Source organism: Myotis lucifugus, unplaced genomic scaffold (genome assembly GCF_000147115.1).
Source record: "Myotis lucifugus unplaced genomic scaffold, Myoluc2.0 scaffold_520, whole genome shotgun sequence".
Taxonomy (NCBI): domain Eukaryota; kingdom Metazoa; phylum Chordata; class Mammalia; order Chiroptera; family Vespertilionidae; genus Myotis; species Myotis lucifugus.
Window position 1 is genome coordinate 45896 of NW_005871568.1, and position 18972 is coordinate 64867.

The following is an 18972-nucleotide window of genomic DNA, read 5'->3' on the forward strand; positions in this document are numbered from 1 at the left end:
ATTAAACAGAAAAAGTAAATTATTTAAAAATGGAAAGCAGTTTAAATAAGTGTATTTCTGATTTCTGGACTCTCTGGGGAGAGCTTTGAAAGCACATAAGGGATGGAAGAGGTCTTAAAGAGACATTTAGATCTGTCTCCCTTTTTTTAAAACATTTTATTTATGTATCTATTTTTGTTAATCCTCACCAAAAGATATTTTTCCATTGATTTTTTTGTTTTTAGAGAGAGAGTGGATGGAGGGAGAGAGACAGAGAGAAAGACACTTCAATGTGAGAGAGACACATCGATTGGTTGCCTGCACAGGTGCCTGGATTGCAACCAAGCCTGCAACTAAGGTTTGTGCCCTTGACTAGAATCAAACCCAGTGTGTTCACTGTTCATTCATTCCTGCATCCCAACCACGCCGACCTTTACACCTCTGGCTACTACAGAGGGTGACTCTAGGAGATTGTTGTACAGTCTAGTCTGCTCTGGCTGCTGTAACAAGGTACCACAGGCTGGGCGGATAAATAGTAGAAACTATTCTTTCACAATCTTGAGGCTGGAAGTCCAAGATCAAGGTGTCTGTGGGGCTGGTTTCTCCTGAGGCCTCTCTCCTTGGCAAGCAGATGGCTGTCTTCTCCCTGTGTCCTCACATGGTTGTCCCTCTGTGTGTGTCTATGTCCTAGTCTCCTCTCCTTATAAGGCCCACCCTAGTGACCTCATTTTACCTTAATTACCTCTTTAAAGATGCCCTATCTCCAAATATTGTCGTATTCTGAGGTCCCAAAGATTCAGGACTTCAACTTACGGATTTGGTGACAAGGCGGCGAGATGGTGACAAACGGCCACCATTGACTCGGGATCTTTTCCGTGCTGAGCACTGAGCTCTTTGACCTCATCGTTTCGCTCGTCCCCACCGTGACCTTCTGTCTGGACGTGTACGTGCAAGACCAGTGCTTCCCACGTCATCCTGACGCAGCACCTCATTTCCTCTCCCACAGGACATACACCTTCAGTCTGGCCCTGGACCCGAACCCCAGAAAGGACGGTGAAGCCAACAGCAGGCGGAATGGGGAGCTCCTTCCCCCGCCACGGCCAAGGAGTGCCGGCAGCCTGCAGGCCCTACAGGTGAGGGAGCCCTTTTTGTAAAGTGGGGCCCTTTGTATTAACTCTGAGTAGACACAGCCTCACGGGTGCGGCTTTTGTTCTATAGACACATACCCCCCTGATTCCTGGAGTAAAGAACAGACAGGGTGGGGGTGGCAGGAGGTCCTCCCCTTCAGGGCTGAGGCACCTCGCTGCTCTGTCACCTCGGCACAGGGTGAACCCCGCCCCCCCCAAACAGCTGTGAACCGGCCTGCGCTCCAGAGAGGCCTGCTGAGTCTGCAAGAACAGGGAGCACATGGCTGTAACTCATCAAGACGCTAGGACACAGGGCAGGGAAGGGACAGGGGCACAGCCCTGCCTGGAATCCAGGCTCTCACCCGATTCTCTCATTACAAGCTGGGTGACCCTGATGAAGTCCCCTCCCTCTGGGCCCCTGAAAGATGGAGCTTCTGAGCTTGCAAGTCAGGCTGGGGGAGGTAAGGAGGCTCAGGGCAGCCTCAGGACCTGGGTCAGGGGCACAGCAAGGGCATCTGAGCCCACCACCTGCATGGGGAGCATCGGGGTGAAGGCCACGGGCAGGGTCCCCAAGGAGCAGGCAGCATCCCTCTGGATAGAGCCCCAGCCTTCCCTTACGGGGAACCCAGGGGCGGGGCAGCACCTGCAGCTGGCCCCTGGCCGGTTCCTCTCCAGTACAAATGCCTCTGTGGCATGAGTGAGCAGTCCCTCCAGGTCCCCACTCTGTGTCACACCCATTACTTTAGGCTTTCATTCCAGCCACCACCACCCCAACCAGCACAGGTGGCATTAGTCCCACTCTGTCCCCAATTTACAGATCTGAAGACCGAGGCCTGCAGAGGCTGGGAAGCTTGTGGGAGTGCAGACACCTAAACGCCCCCCACATTGGGCTGTTTCAAGAATTACATGAGACGGGATGTCCCTTGTCCACTGCAGGCCAGGCCCTGGGGCTGATAGACGTTCCTGCCCAAAGGGCAGGGCCACGGCATCTGGCTCATCCTGTGTCCCAGAGCCTGGCTCAGGCCTGGCCCATAAATCTCATTGGATACACCATGGAATGACCTAATAAGGGCCCTGATCAAGACTCCCGACCGAATCACCCTCAATCCAAAACTCCATCCCCAAGAACCCGTCAGTCCCCCGGAGGCTGCCTCCAGGCTGGGGTGGGCTCAGTTCAGACAAAAGCTGAGCACAAAACGCTGGACGCTGGGGAGGCAGCCCGGCATCGCTGTTAGCCAGGTCTCCAGTTAGAGAGAATGGACCAGGGCAGAGGAGCCGCTGACGGCAGCTAGAGACCTGCCAGCCACAGAGACAAAAACGGGGCTCCCACCCCCAAACTGCCCAGGCTCTGGAAGGTGCAGTGGAGCCTGGACTCATGAGGTGGAGAGTGTGAGAGCAGACATAAACCAGGGGGCTCCCCAAGACTGGACCCCCTTTCCAGATTGATGGGCAGGGAGAAGCTGGAATGAAAGACTTATGCTAACTATCTCTCGGCCTGTGTCTGAACTCACTGGTGCTTTAAATGCATGAAAACCTAACACGCGCCTCCTGAGTTATGAACACTCTCACCTGGTCAGCGTGTGCCCCCTCCAAATAGCAAGAAAAGAAAACTGTGGCATCAAGTTTGGCAAAATGGACATGTAGTGGCTGAACAATGTCCTCAATGATAGGAGTTCCTAATCCCTGGGACTGTGAATGTTACTTTATAAGGAAAAAGGGCCTTTGCATATGGGACTGAGTGAGGGGTCTTGATGGGGAGAATATTCTGGATTATCCCAGGGGCCCTAAATCTAATCACAACTGTCCTTATGAGAGGAAAACAGAGCAAATTTGATTTGCACAAGAGGAAAAGACACAGACACACAGGGAAGAGGCCACATGAGCACAAGGCAGATATTGGAGTAATATGGCCACAAGCCATGACTTGCTGGCGCCACCAGGACCTGGAGGAGGCAGGAAGAGCCCTCCCCTATAACCTCTGAGGGAGCACGGCCTCACAGACACCCTGATTTCAAAGTTCCATTACCCAGAACTATGAGGGAATACATTTACTTTGTTTAAAGCCACCCAGTTGGTAGCACTTGGTTGCAGCAGCCACGGGACACACATACCGCACCTCATGACTAAAGAGTCAGTGCAACCGTGTTGTTCTGTGGACCCCAGAGCTCGGTCATTCCATTCCCCACGGACCTTTCACTGTATCTAAATATTCTTATTGCCAAGCTCTGCTTTTCAAAGTCAAAGTGCTCCAGGATTTTCTAGGGATGAAAATGCCCAGAATTCAAACCCTCATCCCAACGCACTGAGAGTACTCTGAGATGGTCAGTAAGCAGACAGCAGCCAGGAGCACCTGTGTGCCTTGCAAACTACTTGCAGCTCAAGTAGAGACGAGGGAATGGGACAGGATATTTTCATATTCATTCTTGGAGGGGAGAGGCATCCTGGTATCAGTATAGGCAAGCCCTGAGCCACCATATGCAAATTTGCAAGACAGCTTTCCACCTGGAGCTCCGCCCTAGGAGGTGGGTGTTGGCATCCAGAACCAACAGCTGCGCACTCCAGTAAGAGACGATCATGGCACTTGCTTTGCCTTGTCCCTAGGCCCCGGGGTGATGGTATTAACAGGTGGGGCCTTTGGGAGGTGCTTCCGTCCTGAGGGTGGAGCCCTCGTGAGTGGGATTAGTGCAATAGCTCCCTTGCCCCTTCCACCACGTGAGGACACAGAGAGAAGTCTGCAACTAAGCAGAGGACCCTCACCCAACCACGCTGGCACCCTGACCAGCCTCTGGCACTTCCCGCCTCTGGAACTGGGAGAAATAAATGTCTGTTGCTTATAAGCCACCCGTGTGTGGTGTTCTGTTAGAGCGGCTGGAATGGACTAAGACAAGGGATAAGGACTTGGAAGAGCCAAAGAGTAGAGAAGTTAATGTGCTATGATTTGGGCATTTTGTTTCTTTTCATTTCCTTTGTAATGTGATAATGCTCAGGAGATAAAAAGGTGCAAGAAATTAAAGACATTGGAACCTGCAATTCCTAGTCCTCTTTCACCGTGATGACGGTGGTAAAATGGGACGTAGCTATGGACCAAGGAAGGAAGGCACCCATTCCCAGGCCAGCTGTTGGACAACTTCTGTTTTTGAAGAAGTTTTTTAATGCAGATGTTGAATTGCACGTTTTAACAATGTTTGGCTATGCTATTCAACGGATGGACATATTTTTTAGCATGTCTGTTGCTTACCCCAACTTTTCTCCCCTTCCTCCATCGCAGGCCGCCATCGTGAGGAGAAGCGTGCTGGTGGTGCGCCACGGGGAGAGAGTGGACCAAATCTTCGGGAAGTCGTGGCTGCAGCAGTGCTCCACTCCTGACGGTGGGTAAAGGCTGGGCGGCCTCTAACCACAGAAACAAGATGAATCTAACAACTGAGACCGCTTCCCGGGTTTCTGAGCTAGATTCCCCAGGTTCTTTAGAACGACCCCGTATAACTGGACACAGGGAATGGATGCATGCTACATCTTCCCTGTAGGGGTTACATGGAAGCATTTGAGAGTGTGCATTGTCTATGAGTCTCTTAGGTCAAATGCGTTGTGGAAGATGGAGGAATGGCTTCAATAGTAAGCAAGTCCACTGATGTGACACATGGCCAGTCCGCCTACTCCCGCAGCACGCACAGTATTTGGTTAGTGAGTGCAGCCCTGACTTCTAAGCAAGTCACCCTGACCTGTGGTCTCTGAACCCTCAGGTGCCAGCACGTACCCTATCTCACAATCAACTTGCCATATCTCTCCCAGCTGATCTTCACTGCGGTGGTCATTTCCCTACCATGTTTGTCTATCTTTCTCAACCAAAGGACATATTTTTGAACGTGTCTCTTGCTCACCCCAACTGTACCCCTCTGGATGCCAAGACTACAAACAGTGCTTGGAAATACAACATACCCACAAGCTGATCTCCGTACTGAGGATCCACATCTGTATCAGTGTTTGTCCCCTAACGGAGAGCCACAGTTTCTAAGCCAAGGCTAACTGCATACATGAAGGTATTGAATGAACACAGTGATAAAATTCATTCACAGAAGCTGGACTAGTCTGGCCTTTGGGGATCCCTCCAGGAGCCCAGCAGGCCAAGAAAGGAGGAAATGAATTGGGAAAACCATTGGCAGATGACCAGCACACACCAGGAAAATTCTGAGCAGATGACATCATGACTGAATATACCCCTAAGAGCCCACAGAGGTAGTGCTGTGGTTGTCTCTACGAAACAAGGTCAAGTAGAGACACCAAGTCTCAGGAAAGAAACAATAGGACAATAGGTGGATGTGAGGAAGAGTATTTGGTCATCTAGACAAAAGATCAAGTCACCTATTAGGGAAAATATTTTAAGGCACTGAAATTACCAGCTTAAAGGAAACTCCTGGTGGGTCTTTATACAGGATAAAGAACCCCTTGATAAAGTGAGTGCTCACAGTCTAATTCATCTGCACTTCACTGACTGCGCTGTTTAATCAATGACAACAGGGCATTTGGGGGTGCTGCTGGCCTCTCCTCTGATTCCAGTTTTCCTCCTGATTTCTGCTCACTTCTGGCCTAAGCACTCACCCCCTCATAGAGCCGCTGACTTCCCAGTGGTGCTGGCCCAGAGCACCCCCTATTCTGTAGACCCCACTCCGTCAGAACCCAACCTTGCCCCATGGCCTGGTCTTCTGAGCTCTGCTCTCTGCCTCTAGCAGTGACCACAAAGTGTCACCGAAGGCAAAAAACCTAAGTGGAGCAGGTTGACATCTTTTGGATCCCAGAAGCCTTTGAGAAGATGACACAACTGATGGGCCTTCTCTTTGAAGAAAACAGAGGAGCAAACACAGCTAATACTTTGGCATTTAATAAAGCCCTTCACTTTCACAGATCTAGAACAAATACTCCAAAAATGTATATGGAACCAAAAAAGACCCCAAGTAGCTGCAGCAATTTGATAAAGAAGAACAAAGTTGGCGGGATCACAATACCGGATATCAAGCTAAACTACAAAGCCACACTACTCAAAACAGCCTGGTACTGGCACGAGAACAGGCACACAGATCAATGGAATAAAACAGAGAACCCAGAAATCGACCCAAGCCATTATGCTCAATTAATATTTGACAAAGGAGGCAAGAGCATACAATGGAGTCAAGACAGTCTCTTTAATAAATAGTGTTGGGATCATTGGACAGGTACATGCAAAAAAATGAAACTAGATCACCAACTTACACCATACACAAAAACAAACTCAAAATGGCTAAAGGACTTAACTGTAAGTTGTGAAACCATAAAATCCTAGGAGAAACCATAGGCAGCAAAATATCAGACATCTCACAGAGCAGAATTTTTACCAATACATCGCCTAGCCGTGGTCGGCAAACTGCGGCTCGCGAGCCACATGCGGCTCTTTGGCCCCTTGAGTGTGGCTCTTCCTAAGCCTTAGGAGTACCCTAATTAAGTTAATAACAATGTACCTACCTATATAGTTTAAGTTTAAAAAATTTGGCTCTCAAAAGAAATTTCAATCATTGTATTGTTGATATTTGGCTCTGTTGACTAATGAGTTTGCCGACCACTGGCCTAGGGCAAGAAAAGCAAAGGAAAAAATAAACAAATGGGACTACATCAAAATAAAAAGCTTCTGCACAGCAAAAGAAACCAACATCAAAATGAAAATGGAACCCACTGTATGGGAGAACATATTTGCCAATGATACATCTGATAAGGGGTTAATTTCCAAAATATATAAAGTACTCATACAACTCAACAAAAGGAAGACAAACACTCCAATTAAAAAATGGGCAGAAAACCTGAAGGAACATACAAAAGGCCAAGAGACATGGGAAAATGTTCAACATGCCTAATCAAAGAGAGGCAAATTAAAACGACAATAAGGTACCACCTAACACCTGCCAGAATGGCTATCATCAATAAATCAACAACCAACAGTGCTGGGGAGGATGTAGGGAAAAAGGAACCCTAGTGCACTGCTGGTGAGAATGCAGACCAGTATAACCACTACGGGAAACAGTGTGGAGTTTTCTCAACTAAAAATGGAACTGCCAAGTGATCCCACTTCTAGGAATATATCCTAAGAAAACAAAAAATATCAGAAAGAATATATGCACTCCTACGTTCATAGCAGCACAATTTACAATAGCTAAGATCTGGAAACAGGCCAAGTGCCCATCAGTACATGAATGGAGGAAAAAAAACCTGTGGTACATCTACACAATGGAATACTATGCAGCTGTAAAAAATAAAAATAATAAGAAGAAGAAGAAGGCTGTCTTACCCTTTGAGACAGCAATGAGGGGCCTGGAGAGTATTATGCTAAGTGAAATAAGCCAATCAGAGAAAGACAAGTACCACATGATCTCACTTATATGTGGAATCTAATGAACAAAATAAACTGATAAACAAAAAAGATCCAGAGACATTGAAGCATGGAACAGACTAAAGTATTTCAGAGGGAAGGGGGCAGGAAGAGATTAACCAATGAACTTATATTCATATATGCATCGCCCATGGACAGACAATAGTGCGGGGAAGGCCTGGGGAGGGGAAGGGAGCTGGGTGGAGGAGGTCAGTAGGGTCGGGGGAGGAAACCTGCAATACTTTCAACAGTAAAGATAAATTTTTTTAAAAGAGTGGGTGGTCCTTTCCAAAGAACCAACAAGATGGGGGATGTGGAGCAGAAGAAGAAGCGGACCTTCCACAAGTTCACGTACCGTGGCGTGGGTCTCCGTCAGCTACTTGACCGGTCCTGTGAGCAGCTGATGCAGCTGTGCAGTGCCCAGCACTGTGGTGGCTGAGCCTGGGCCTGCAGAACAAGGAGCAAGGAGCAAGGAGCACTCGCTGCTGAAGCCCTGCGTGTTGCCCAGAAGGAGGCCCCGCCCATGGAGAAGCCTGCGGAGGTGAAAACGCACGTGCACCTGCAGGACATGATCATCCTGCGGGAGATGGTGGGCAGCGAGGTGGGCGTGTACAACCACAAGTCCTTCAACCAGGTGGAAATCAAGCCTGAGATGGTTGGCCATTACCTGGGCAACTTCTCCATCACCTACAGGCCAGGAAGCACAGCTGGCCGGCATCGGGGCTACCCCCTCCCCCTTCATCGCTCTCGAGTAGCCAACAAAAGCACAGACTTTTAATGGCCTTTAAAGTCGATGGTTCAGACAGTTTCTGCCAATGGAATTTCCAGGGAGGGAGCTTTCAGGAAAATCATGCATGAAAACTAAAATCACGGCATGCAAACTAGCCACTGCCTGCCTCTGCATTGGCGAAGGACTGGGAGGCTGAGGGGGGCTGGTGTGGGGTAGTCAGACGCTGCCATGTGGTGTACACGGGTCGCAGGAAAGGAGCTGAGCTGCTAGAACCCTGTGCACCAGGTTTGGGGGTGACTTGGGAGAAGGTGAGGTCTTGGAGTGGAGTGGTGTCCTCTGTAGGATGACGGATAATTTGACAATGAGATCAGACCTACCTCTTACTGACCTCTTACGGGAGCCAGGTTCTGAGCATTATCTCAATGATTCATCGAAACATTCCCCCTTTAACCAGTGGTTCTCAACTTTGGCTGCACATTAGAATCACCTGGGAATCTTTTTAAAATCTGATTTCGGGGCCTCATCCTCAGGAAATTCTGTTTCTTTGTTATGGGGTGGGGCCACAACATTAGTAACAAAGAAACAGAATTTCCAGAGGATGAGGCCCAGAAATCAGGATTTTAAAAAGATTCCCAGGTGATTCTAATGTGCAGCCAAGGTTGAGAACCACTGCCCTTTAACTGATAAAGAAGATTAAGTCATTTGCTTCTAATCACACAACCAGTAACTGGTGGTGCCAGGATTTGCACCTGACCGTCAGATTAAAGCTCAGGTCTAAGTGAACCATGGACGGGGGGTGTCGGGGAGGGAGTCCAAGGAATCCCTAGATTCCAGTCTCGCCTCAAGTGATTGACTGAACAATGCACAATGCAAGGGCACCTCTGGCCATATGGATTCCGTCCCCATCAGCAATATGACACACTTAAGCTATGGGAATGGTCAAATTTCACTAATTAATTAATGCCAACTTGAGATTCTTATCAAATTAAGCTCTATCAGTCATGGAGACACTTGGCTCTTCATCAGGAAAATTGTCTGAGCGAATCTTCAGGAAGGGTCAGGAGAGGACAGAGAGGGTCTCGGGATCTGGGGCTGGAACCTGAGTTTCCTGTATTTGAGGAAATGTGTGCACGTTAAAGCAGCATTTTCTCCTCGAATTGAATCCACGTTGTAGAACACATTTGATAGAAACACAGTGGTAACAGTTTAAATGCTGACCATGCTTCTCACGTGGGCCTTGATCTTGGGAGTGTCGTGGCTCTAACTCGAGGGAACTAAACGTCTGGTGCGTATTTGTGCTTTAGGGAAGTACTACCGGCCAGACCTGAACTTCCCCTGCAGCCTGCCCCAGCGGAGCAATGGCATCAAAGGCTTTGAAAACGACCCGCCATTATCGTCTTGTGGAATTTTCCAGTCCAGAACGGCAGGTATGTTGGGGGTCATTCTATTAGGAATAGTAACAATAATCATGGCAATGGTTATCATTAATGAGTATTGTGCCCTTTGAGGTCCGTAGTAGCATTATCCCCCCTTCTGCTGATGAGGAAGCTGGGGCACAGAGAGGTTAAGTAAGACACCCAAGGTCACACAGCTAGTAAGTGGAAGCTCAGCGATTTGACTCAGGAACAGATGGCTGGGGAATTCGGGAGGAATGAAAGGTATGGAAAGAATGGCGAGGGAAGGAAAAAAATTAGTGACCACTGTGTGCACTAAGGGTGTCATTTAAAAACACACACACACACACACATCCCCTCTTTGATTTTATTTCAAAATCCATCACTTCGGGCTTTTGTTTTATGTCTGGGGTTCTGGTTCCACATGATGGATTTTTTAAAAGAGGCCATTGAGTTCATCTGGTCTTCATTCTATGAATTAAGAAACTCAAAGTCTAGACCCAGGAAGGCACGTGGGCTTCCCGAGTCACACAGCTGGTGAACAGAAGCAACTCACTGGGACCTGGTGTTCCTGCCCCCCAGCCCCCGTGGTGTGATGTAAACATTTAGTCCCTGGCCATCTGGGCAGGCAGGACAGCTCTGTAGCATTTGCCGAGTTCAGTAGTGCAAATAGTGTGCTCTCACCAAGGCTGGTGTCAGGATCACTGATGTGAGGTCACTTAACATGGAGTTAGGGATATGACCCAGTTGGGACTCCCACGGATTAGTGTGACCTGCCCCCCACAGCCCTGCCTGGGCTCCTTCGCCTGCCACACACTGTGGTGTAGGTGTGTGTTTCTGTGTATGGTATGTGGGTCTGTGTCTGTGTGCACATACCACGTGTGTATGTGTGTCTGTGTGCACTGTGTGTGGGTATGTGTGTCCTTTCTGTAAAGTACCTTTGCAGCTCTGTGTTTCATGCCTAAATTCTCACCTGGATGTTTGCACAGTCTCCATGTGTGTATTTGGGAGTATCTGTGAATGGGTAGATATGCGGGCAATTGTCAGCCTCTGTATTCGTGTCCTGGGACTGCCGTAACAAAGCACCACAGATCGAGTGGCTTCATCGACAGAAATTTATCGTCTCACAGTTCTGGAGAGATCGCGGTGTGGGCAGGTTTGTTTCTTCTGAGGCTGTGAGGGAAGGACCTGCTCCAGGCTCGCTCCTTGGCTTGTAGATGGCCATCTTCTCCCTCTATGTGTGTCTGTCTCTGTGTCCAATTTCCCCCTTTTTATAAGGACAGCAATCAGGTTGGATTAGAGCTGCCCTCATAACCTCCTCTTAACTTGATCACCCATGTAAAGACCCCATCCCCAAAGAAAGCCACCTTCTGAGGCACTGGGGGTTAGGACTCCAACATATGAATTTGGGGGGACACAATTCAGCCCATGACAGTGTCCACTAAAACCTCCTGACTCTAGTGCTTCTACTGAAGAGGTCCCCTTCTTTACCAAGGATGAGGCCCTCTGACGCTGCAAGAGGAAGTGTGGTTCACAGTGTGCTTCCAGGAGCTTCAGGTTTCCATCCCTTCAGAACAAGCTACCAGGAGCTGAACAAGCACCCACTTGTTGGCTCACTGTTCTGTAGATCGGACACGCAGACACAGCATGCTGGGTTCTCTGCTCAGGGCCTCAAAGCCTGAATTCAAGGTGTTACTGAGCTGAGTTCCCATCTGGAGGCTCTTGGAAGCAGTTTCAATCTCATCGGGCTGTGGAGAAGTCAGTTCCTTGTGGTTGTAGGACTGAAGTCCTCACTCCACTGTCAGCACAGGGCCACACTCAGTTCCGAGAGACCACCCACATTTCTTGCCACGTGGCCCCTCCATCTTGGAAGCCAGCGGAAGAGTTTCTTACATGTTGAATCCCTCTGCCTTTGAATCTCTCTGACTCCTATGGCAGCCAGAGAAAACCTCTGCTTTTAATGGGTTCACCTGAATGGGTCAGGCCACCTACGGTGATCTCCCTTCTCCCATAGAATATAACATAGTCACAAGAGTGCCACCTCACCCTATTCCCAGTCTCCGTGTACTTTAGGGAATGCCCAGGGTGTGTACAGCAGGGGGTGGAGATCTTGGAGCCACTTAAGGTCCTGCCTTCCTCAGGTGGTAAGCCTCCCGTCGGAGCTGCCACCTCGGGAAGTCACAGATATACAGAGGCTTTTCCCACCTGCTATTTTCCAGGAGAAGCACTACTGGACAGCGGCATCCGAATCACCTCTGTCTTCGCCTCCCCGGCCCTCCGCTGTGTGCAGACAGCCAAACACATCCTGGAAGGTGGGTGAGAACTCAGGGAGCTGCTCAGGTTGCCTTGACCTCATGGTTGTTCTCCAAGGGGACAGGGTGATGAGCAGAGGAGAGAACTGGATGAGAGGCAATGAACGGCCACCTGAGTCCTAGACAATTATGGACCAGCCCTCTCAGAACTGTTAGCAGGCTCTGAGCCCCTTCACATTTCTATGCCAGGATTGTAACTGAGTACCAGAGCTTGTCATCATGCTATCCATCTTCAGCAGCTTCTGTTTAAAAAAAGCAAAGAGATAAAAAAAAGAAAGAAACCTTTCTGGGGAGGAACATTCAGAAAGCCAGAGAGCTGGGAACTGCTGTGATCCTTCCAGATCCAAAAAGCATGACTCCCAGGGCAAGGGACTCGGCTGCTGGGAGCTGTCCAGCACCATCAGAGGCTGATGTGTATCAGAGAGCCCCTGGCAGAGCTGCTGGGCCTCCCCCTACAGGAGGAAGGACAGTCCTGCCTGCCGGGAGGGGCAGCTATTTTGGGGGCCTTGGTTCTGCTCCTCCCTCTGGACCCTCCCTGCCATCCTGTGTGGGGAGGAGGGACATGATGTCGTTCACCATGCCGGAGACAGCAAGCCCTCCACGGTGGCAGGACAGAGGGAGAGCAGGTGGACACAGACACCACAGATGGGCAAATGTGCAGGAGGGGCTGGCTTCTTCTTTCTCAGAGACACAGGGGTCAGGTGCCCAGCTAGCGTGGGAAAGGGGAGGGCCACTGCAGGTTTGAGGAGCTCTGAACGTATGAAATCTTATCAAAGAGAGGGGCCAGGACTTGGCCTGGAAATAGAGGATGGCCACTGGGCAGCACCCAGAGCCCACTGAGGTCAGGGAGCACTTCACACCAAGACCCGTCAGCTGGGCGTGGGGCTTCCTCCGGGTGCTGACATGGAGAGCTGGGTCTAACTCTGGGTGGGTTCAGGAAGTGAGTGCAGTAAAGCAAGAGAGGGGAGAGGAGCTGGGGTGCACACAAGAGGATGAGGGTCCTTGACTGTGGATTGTAAGCCAGGTAAGGTGGGGAGCTAGAGGCCAGGGGAGGTGAATAGTAGAGAAAAAAGGTGAGCTCAGTGGAGTAAAATCCTGGTGGGACCATTAGAGTTGACTTTTATTTTATACTAGAGGCCCAGTGCACGAAATTCATGCCCTCAGCCCAGCCTGCACCCTCTCCAATCCAGGACCCCTCGGGGGATGTCCAACTGCTAGTTTAGGCCCAGGGACCAGGATTGGCAGTTGGACATCCCTCTCACAATCCAGGACCGCTGGCTCCTAACTGCTCACCTGCCTGCCTGCCTGATCACCCCTAACTGCCCCCCCTGCCAAACCTGGTCGCCCCCAACTGCCCCCCTGCTGGCCTGGTAGCCCCCAACTGTCCCCTGGCCAGCTTGGTCCCCCCCCAATTGCTTCCCTGCCAGCTTAGATCACCCCTCACTGCCCCCCCGGCTTGGCCTGGTTGCCCCCAACTGCTCCCTCCAATGGCCAGGTCACCCCCAACTTCCCCCCCTGCCAGCCTGATCGCCCCATGCAGCCTGCTTTTCAGTCGTTCATCCGGTTGTTTCGGTCATGAGGGCCCCTGGCTTTTTATATATTGGGATAATAAGAATATTATTGCCCTAGCCAGTTTGGCTCAGTGGATAGAGCACTGGCCTGCAGGTCAAAGGGTCCTGGGTTCAATTCCAGTCAAGGGCATGTACCTTGGTTACAGACTCCTCCCAAGCCCGGGCCCTGGTCAGGGCTCATGTAGGAAGCAACCAATCAATGTGTTTCTCTCACATCAATGTTTCTCTCTGTCTTTCCCTCTCTCTTCCACTCTCCCTAAAAAAAAAAAAAAAAAAAAAAAAAAAAAAAAAAAAAAGAAAAGAAAAAGAAAAAGAAAGAAAGAATATTATTATCATTATTATTAATATGCTTGTTAAAGGGCACATGTTGACACATCCTCTGCTAATTCAGAAAAACAGGGGTGCCGAGCCTTCTTCATAGGGCTTTGGACATGACCAACCCGTTTTTCAGACTGACATCTGAGACACTAACATGCTAGACTTTATTTCAATGCCGTATCCGTGAGCATCCAGATGGACCACTTCCCAAAGTGTGACCACAGGGCAGTGGCCTACAAGATGTCCTCGAAAGGAAGCGTGGCCAGCCCCATTTTGCAAACTCTTCTGACTGCTCCTCTCTGTGATGTATTCTCAGTGGACGGGAGCCCTTCCCAGCTGGGGAGCGTGCAGGGGCCTGCAGCCCGGCTCACTCTGTTCTAAACCTGCTTGCAAAGAACCCATCCATGGACCGGGGGTACACTTTGGGAACGATTTTATTGCCAGCATTGAGCTTAAAGTAGTTTTTTCCATTTCAAATAAAAGCATTAAGGTGTGTTTTTTTTTTCCACTTAAAAAGAGATGGTCTTACTTCATAGGCATTTTGGTCAAGACATAAAATGCTTGGGAAGGGTGAGCTGGGAGAAGTCAGAACGTCCCAGAAGACAGCTCCCTTCCATCCGTCAGCTTGTGCTCAGTCTGGTGTGTTTGTCAGGAGACACTCCCGTGTGACTAGCACCCCCCACAATTAGCTCCATCCTCTCCGTGGGCCATTGGATTGGCCAAGTCCTTATTGGTGGGCTCTCATCCGTGACCCACAGCGAGGCCCAGTGTTGATCTGGCTGTAGGCTTGCACTGGGCAACCAGGACGGGCACCGGGCTGGGCCTGCTGCTGGTGGTGCAGGGAAACTGGGAGGCTGTCCTTCCCTGGTGGACAGAGGGTCATCACTCCTCGGATACCTTCCAGCTATCTCGTGGTTTTTGTCTCAGAAATAGCAGAACCCTGGGTGGTCACAAAACAATATTGGCCAAGTGAAAGTATCACATTTTTGAAAGGTGTTATTTAGACCTAGGAAGAGTCTTATTTGCATAAAGCCAAAACAGACACTGAAAAAGATAAACACTTGAATTCTGTTGACTGCAGAGCTCAAACTGGAGAGAAAAATAAAGATAAGAGTGGAGCCCGGGATCTTTGAATGGACCAAATGGGAGACGGGCAAAACCACCCCGGCCCTCATGACCCTGGAGGAGCTGAAGGAGGCGAATTTCAATGTCAGCACTGAGTACAGGTATGTGCTTCTCACGGCGTCTGCGCTGGGTTTTCCAATTCTTGTTAAAGACGGTAAGGAGGGACCATTGCAATAGGGGCCATTGTGCAGGGGGGAGAGATTGGACTCACCTCGGAATGCTATTAGGACAAGCGGGGTGCAGGGTTGGTAGATGGAAGAAAAATATTAAGAGGGTATCATGATTCTTGCTAAACTGACCTAACAGGATTCCTGCTAAAGGCAGACCAGGACAGTCAGACAGGGAGGGGTTGGGGGGAGGGGTTGCTTGGATATCAGGAAGAGGGATCAGATATGCAGGTGGGGAATTCTTGCTAAACTGACTTAGCGGGATTCTTGCTAAAATGGACCCTACAGGGACAAGCATGAAAGCAGAAAGTCCGGGCCAATTGAGAAAGGGCTCCAAGTTTGGTCAAAGAGAGCACCTGAGTCCTCTCTGCCAGTGGCTGGCTCTTCACCATCACAGCCCCTTTTGGTGCTCAGTGAGAATGCACGTGGGACTGAACACCAGCCCTTTGCCAGGTTTGAACACAGACTGGAGCCTTGAGCAGAGCCAGCCTGGAGAACGCACTCTCTCTCCAGTAACCACAAAGCAATTCTAGGCCCCACCCCCACCCCCAACCCGACACAGGCCAGGCTGTCAGCGCTCCCTCTCTCCCCCACAGGCCTGCGTTCCCCATCGCCTCCCTCCTGCCCGCGGAGAGCTACGACGAGTATGTGCACAGGTGTGCGGTGAGCGTGGAACAGGTCGTCAGCAGCTGCCCACAGGACGGTGAGTGCCTCCCCTGGGCTCGGGATGAGCAGCCCCAGGAGTTGGGTCTTACCGGTGGGATGGAAACTGCACCATTTTTTAAAACATATTTTCGTTGATTTCAGAGCCAAAGGGAGAGGGAGGGAGAGATAGAAACATCAATGATGAGAGAGAATCATTGATCAGCTGCCTCTCCATACCCCACACTGGGGACCGAGCCTGCAACCTGGGCATGTGCCCTGACCAGGAATCAAACCGTGACCTCCTGGTTCATAGGTCAACGCTCAACCACTGAGCCACACCAGCCAGGCAGGGCTATTTTTGAACCTGATCATTCTCCAACCTCCTCCCCACTCCCAGGAACAGAGTGGTACATCGCTGCCTCTGCGGTAACAGAGCCCGTAGACACATACTCCCCCGCCACTTAGGCCCGGGGACCCCAATTCTAGGACTGAGAGCCCATAGGACCCAGGGCTGCAAGATCAACACAAACCACCTGTGCCAGACTCTTAGGAAACAGAAACGCAGAACCGAACAACCAAATGTCAGGACATGATTGCTCAACAGTGGGGAAAACGTTTGTAGATCATTGCGACCATTAGAGACATTTGAATATGGTTTGGAATATGGAAATATTAAAGAATTTTTGTAAATTTTGTTAGGTGTGAGAATAACAGGATGGTTGTGTACAAATGCAAAGTCCTTGTCACTTGGAGGTGCAAACTGATGTTTGCGATGTGCTCTAAAATAATACTGGGGGGGGGGGTAGAGAACAGAAGGTACAAATGGGCTACATGTGGGCAACTGTTGGAGCTCCATGGCAGGTATGTGGGGTTCCATCAGACCCTTCTTCGGTGTGTATTGGAAATGTCCATAGTGACAAGTTAGAAGTCAATTTTCTAGAAATTGAAGCCAGCAAGCATGTCTTGAAAACAGCGAAGTGTCCAGCATCCAACAAAACATGGTGAGCAGTCTAAGTGAAGAAGACACACTCTACCCTCAAGGAATTTGAATATTTTTGGGGGAGGGGCACCAACATCTGGAATATGAGGAATATTAATGACACCAAGAAGAGTCTCAGAGTCCGTAAGAGACCACCGGCCCGCTTCCCACCTGCGCTCTTTCCGTCCCTGTCCCTCACCCCGGCGATGCTCCTGGGATGAAGAATTTCTGACAAGGAACACGGGCGGCAGCTGAGCACCTGGCCCCTCTCCAAGAGTCACTGAGACGTCTACAGGAAGATACCCCAAACCTGGCCGAACCCGGCACCCGAACACGCCTGGCCTTGAGGATGGTCGCATGGCCTGTTGACTGATCTGAACCTGGGGAATGTACTTCGGGAAACCACACCGCAGTGACATTTGATTAATTGTCAAACACCTGTTCTTACAGTTATTGCCACAGGACATCAGAGGACAGAAAGTGACAGGGCCTTTCACTGAGCTTTCGGGGCCCCACCCCGCCCACCCCTCTCTGGCTGTCCCATTGCAAGCCTCCGCCACCAGCTAAATGTCAGTGCCAGGCATGAGCCCCCTTCAAGGCCCCCCTGCAGTCCTTCGGGAACTCAGATGCAGGACCACGGCTCCGTCGGCTCCGATGTCCACGAAGCACCGTGTGTGCTGCTCACCGCAGGGAACAAGCTCCTCCGTCCCTGAGGAGGCGGCCCTGGGTAGGAAGAGGAGGGTTGAGAGGTGAATGCGCCCCAGGGGGAGGGCCCATGAGGGAGGCAGGAGAGGGAGAGGTGTGGAAGCAACAGGAAGTCCAGCTCATACCTAGCGATCCCCTGGCACCGGTGGGTCCTTCACAGGCATTACGTAATCTGCTAAGTCCTCGCCTTCCCGTGGGGTCTGAAATACCACCTCCCAGCACAGCACCCTAGCACCCAACCATGAGATGGGAGGCCAAAGATCTGAGTGTGAAATTAATAGGAAATACCACAGGAAGAGAGGATCGGAGCTTTAGTCTGGGCTCACAGTGGAGGATTTGAAGTCACATTAGGAGGTGACTGGCTTGAAGGGACTGCTCTGTGTCCGCCTGGCTTTCCGAGGGAGCGCTGGCCTGATTTCCTCCTCTAGGTGGAGCCGGTGAGTCCGGCCCAGACACCTCCCTGACTCCCAGGGGGTGAACCTCCCCAGCTCTGCTTTGTCCTGGCTCTGGCTCCCAGGTCCTGTCACCAGAGGGAGACTCCCTCAACCAGTGGACTCTGGATGTCCTTACCCACCATGAGTCATCAGCAGGCTCATCGTGATCAGCCAGCTGATAGTCCTCAAGCTAATCGGATCAGCCAGCTGATGAGTCTCAAGCCAATCGGATCAGGCTGGGCGGCAGCCGCCACTATGTCCCAAGGGAGTTGGCGGCTCAGAGCCCGCTGCTGGCTCACATCACGTTGAGGTCCCACCCCAGATCCTGCCTGAGGATGTGATACCCTCTGACGAACCAACCATTTACAATGAGAGGCGGGACTGCTTCACGGAGCCATGACCAGCCACACCTATTCTACCCCTGGGCCTCTCAAGGTGGGGCAGGGGGGCGGGGGGGGGGGGGCCACCATGAGGTAGCCTCACCCCAGGAACTGTGGGGACCTCCAGTCTAAGAAAGGCGCTCCTTGTGCCTGCTTGGACCTTGAGCTGTTCTTCTTCCCAGCAGGCGTCATCCTGATAGTGGGCCACGGCTCAACGCTGGACTCCTGCACGCGCCCGCTGCTCAGGCTGCCGCCCCGGGACTGCGCGGACTTCGCCCAGCTGGTGAGAAAGGTACGTGCCCGCCCTTCCTCTTCGGACCACAAAGTCAGGCAGCCCAAGGACGCAGGGTCATCACAGGCTCTTCTCAGAATGACAACAAGCAGCCTGACAGCGCAGGGCAGCAGGGGCCCGCCTGTCCCCTGAGACTGTGCCCACAAGCTCTCATGCACAGGGCAGCCTTGGGCAGGGGTCTTGGGGGCGAGGTTGTCATCTTGATCATCAGGGTGGCAACTCTGGCCATTTGCTGCCAAGATGATATTTTTTTAAAAAATAAAAAAAGACACGGGGCTTTTTAAAGGTCAGTCCACATGATAATTCCTTGCAACTCCCGGAGTTGAACAGATGGTCCAGTAAGAAGTAAGCAATTTGGATAAAAAGAGAAAGGACAACAGCTGGACTGGCTTGCTCTAGGGACCCAGGGGGCAGAAAGGAACT

At 50.8% G+C, this 18972-nt stretch overlaps 1 protein-coding gene and 1 pseudogene across 2 annotated transcripts in view; both read left to right on the forward strand.

Moving 5' to 3' along the window:
* Positions 1-18972, forward strand: part of UBASH3A (ubiquitin associated and SH3 domain containing A) — a 39932-nt gene that overhangs the window by 18192 nt on the left and 2768 nt on the right. The window contains exons 7-13 of one of the 2 annotated variants that reach the window (XM_023745144.1): positions 986-1112; positions 4375-4474; positions 9532-9654; positions 11841-11933; positions 14904-15048; positions 15711-15817; positions 18440-18549. In XM_023745144.1, the coding sequence (XP_023600912.1) occupies positions 986-1112; positions 4375-4474; positions 9532-9654; positions 11841-11933; positions 14904-15048; positions 15711-15817; positions 18440-18549 (805 nt within the window). The remainder of the gene's footprint in view (positions 1-985; positions 1113-4374; positions 4475-9531; positions 9655-11840; positions 11934-14903; positions 15049-15710; positions 15818-18439; positions 18550-18972) is intronic. The other variant, XM_023745145.1, reaches the window with a different exon arrangement.
* On the forward strand, positions 7802-8275 carry LOC102432687 (annotated as a pseudogene).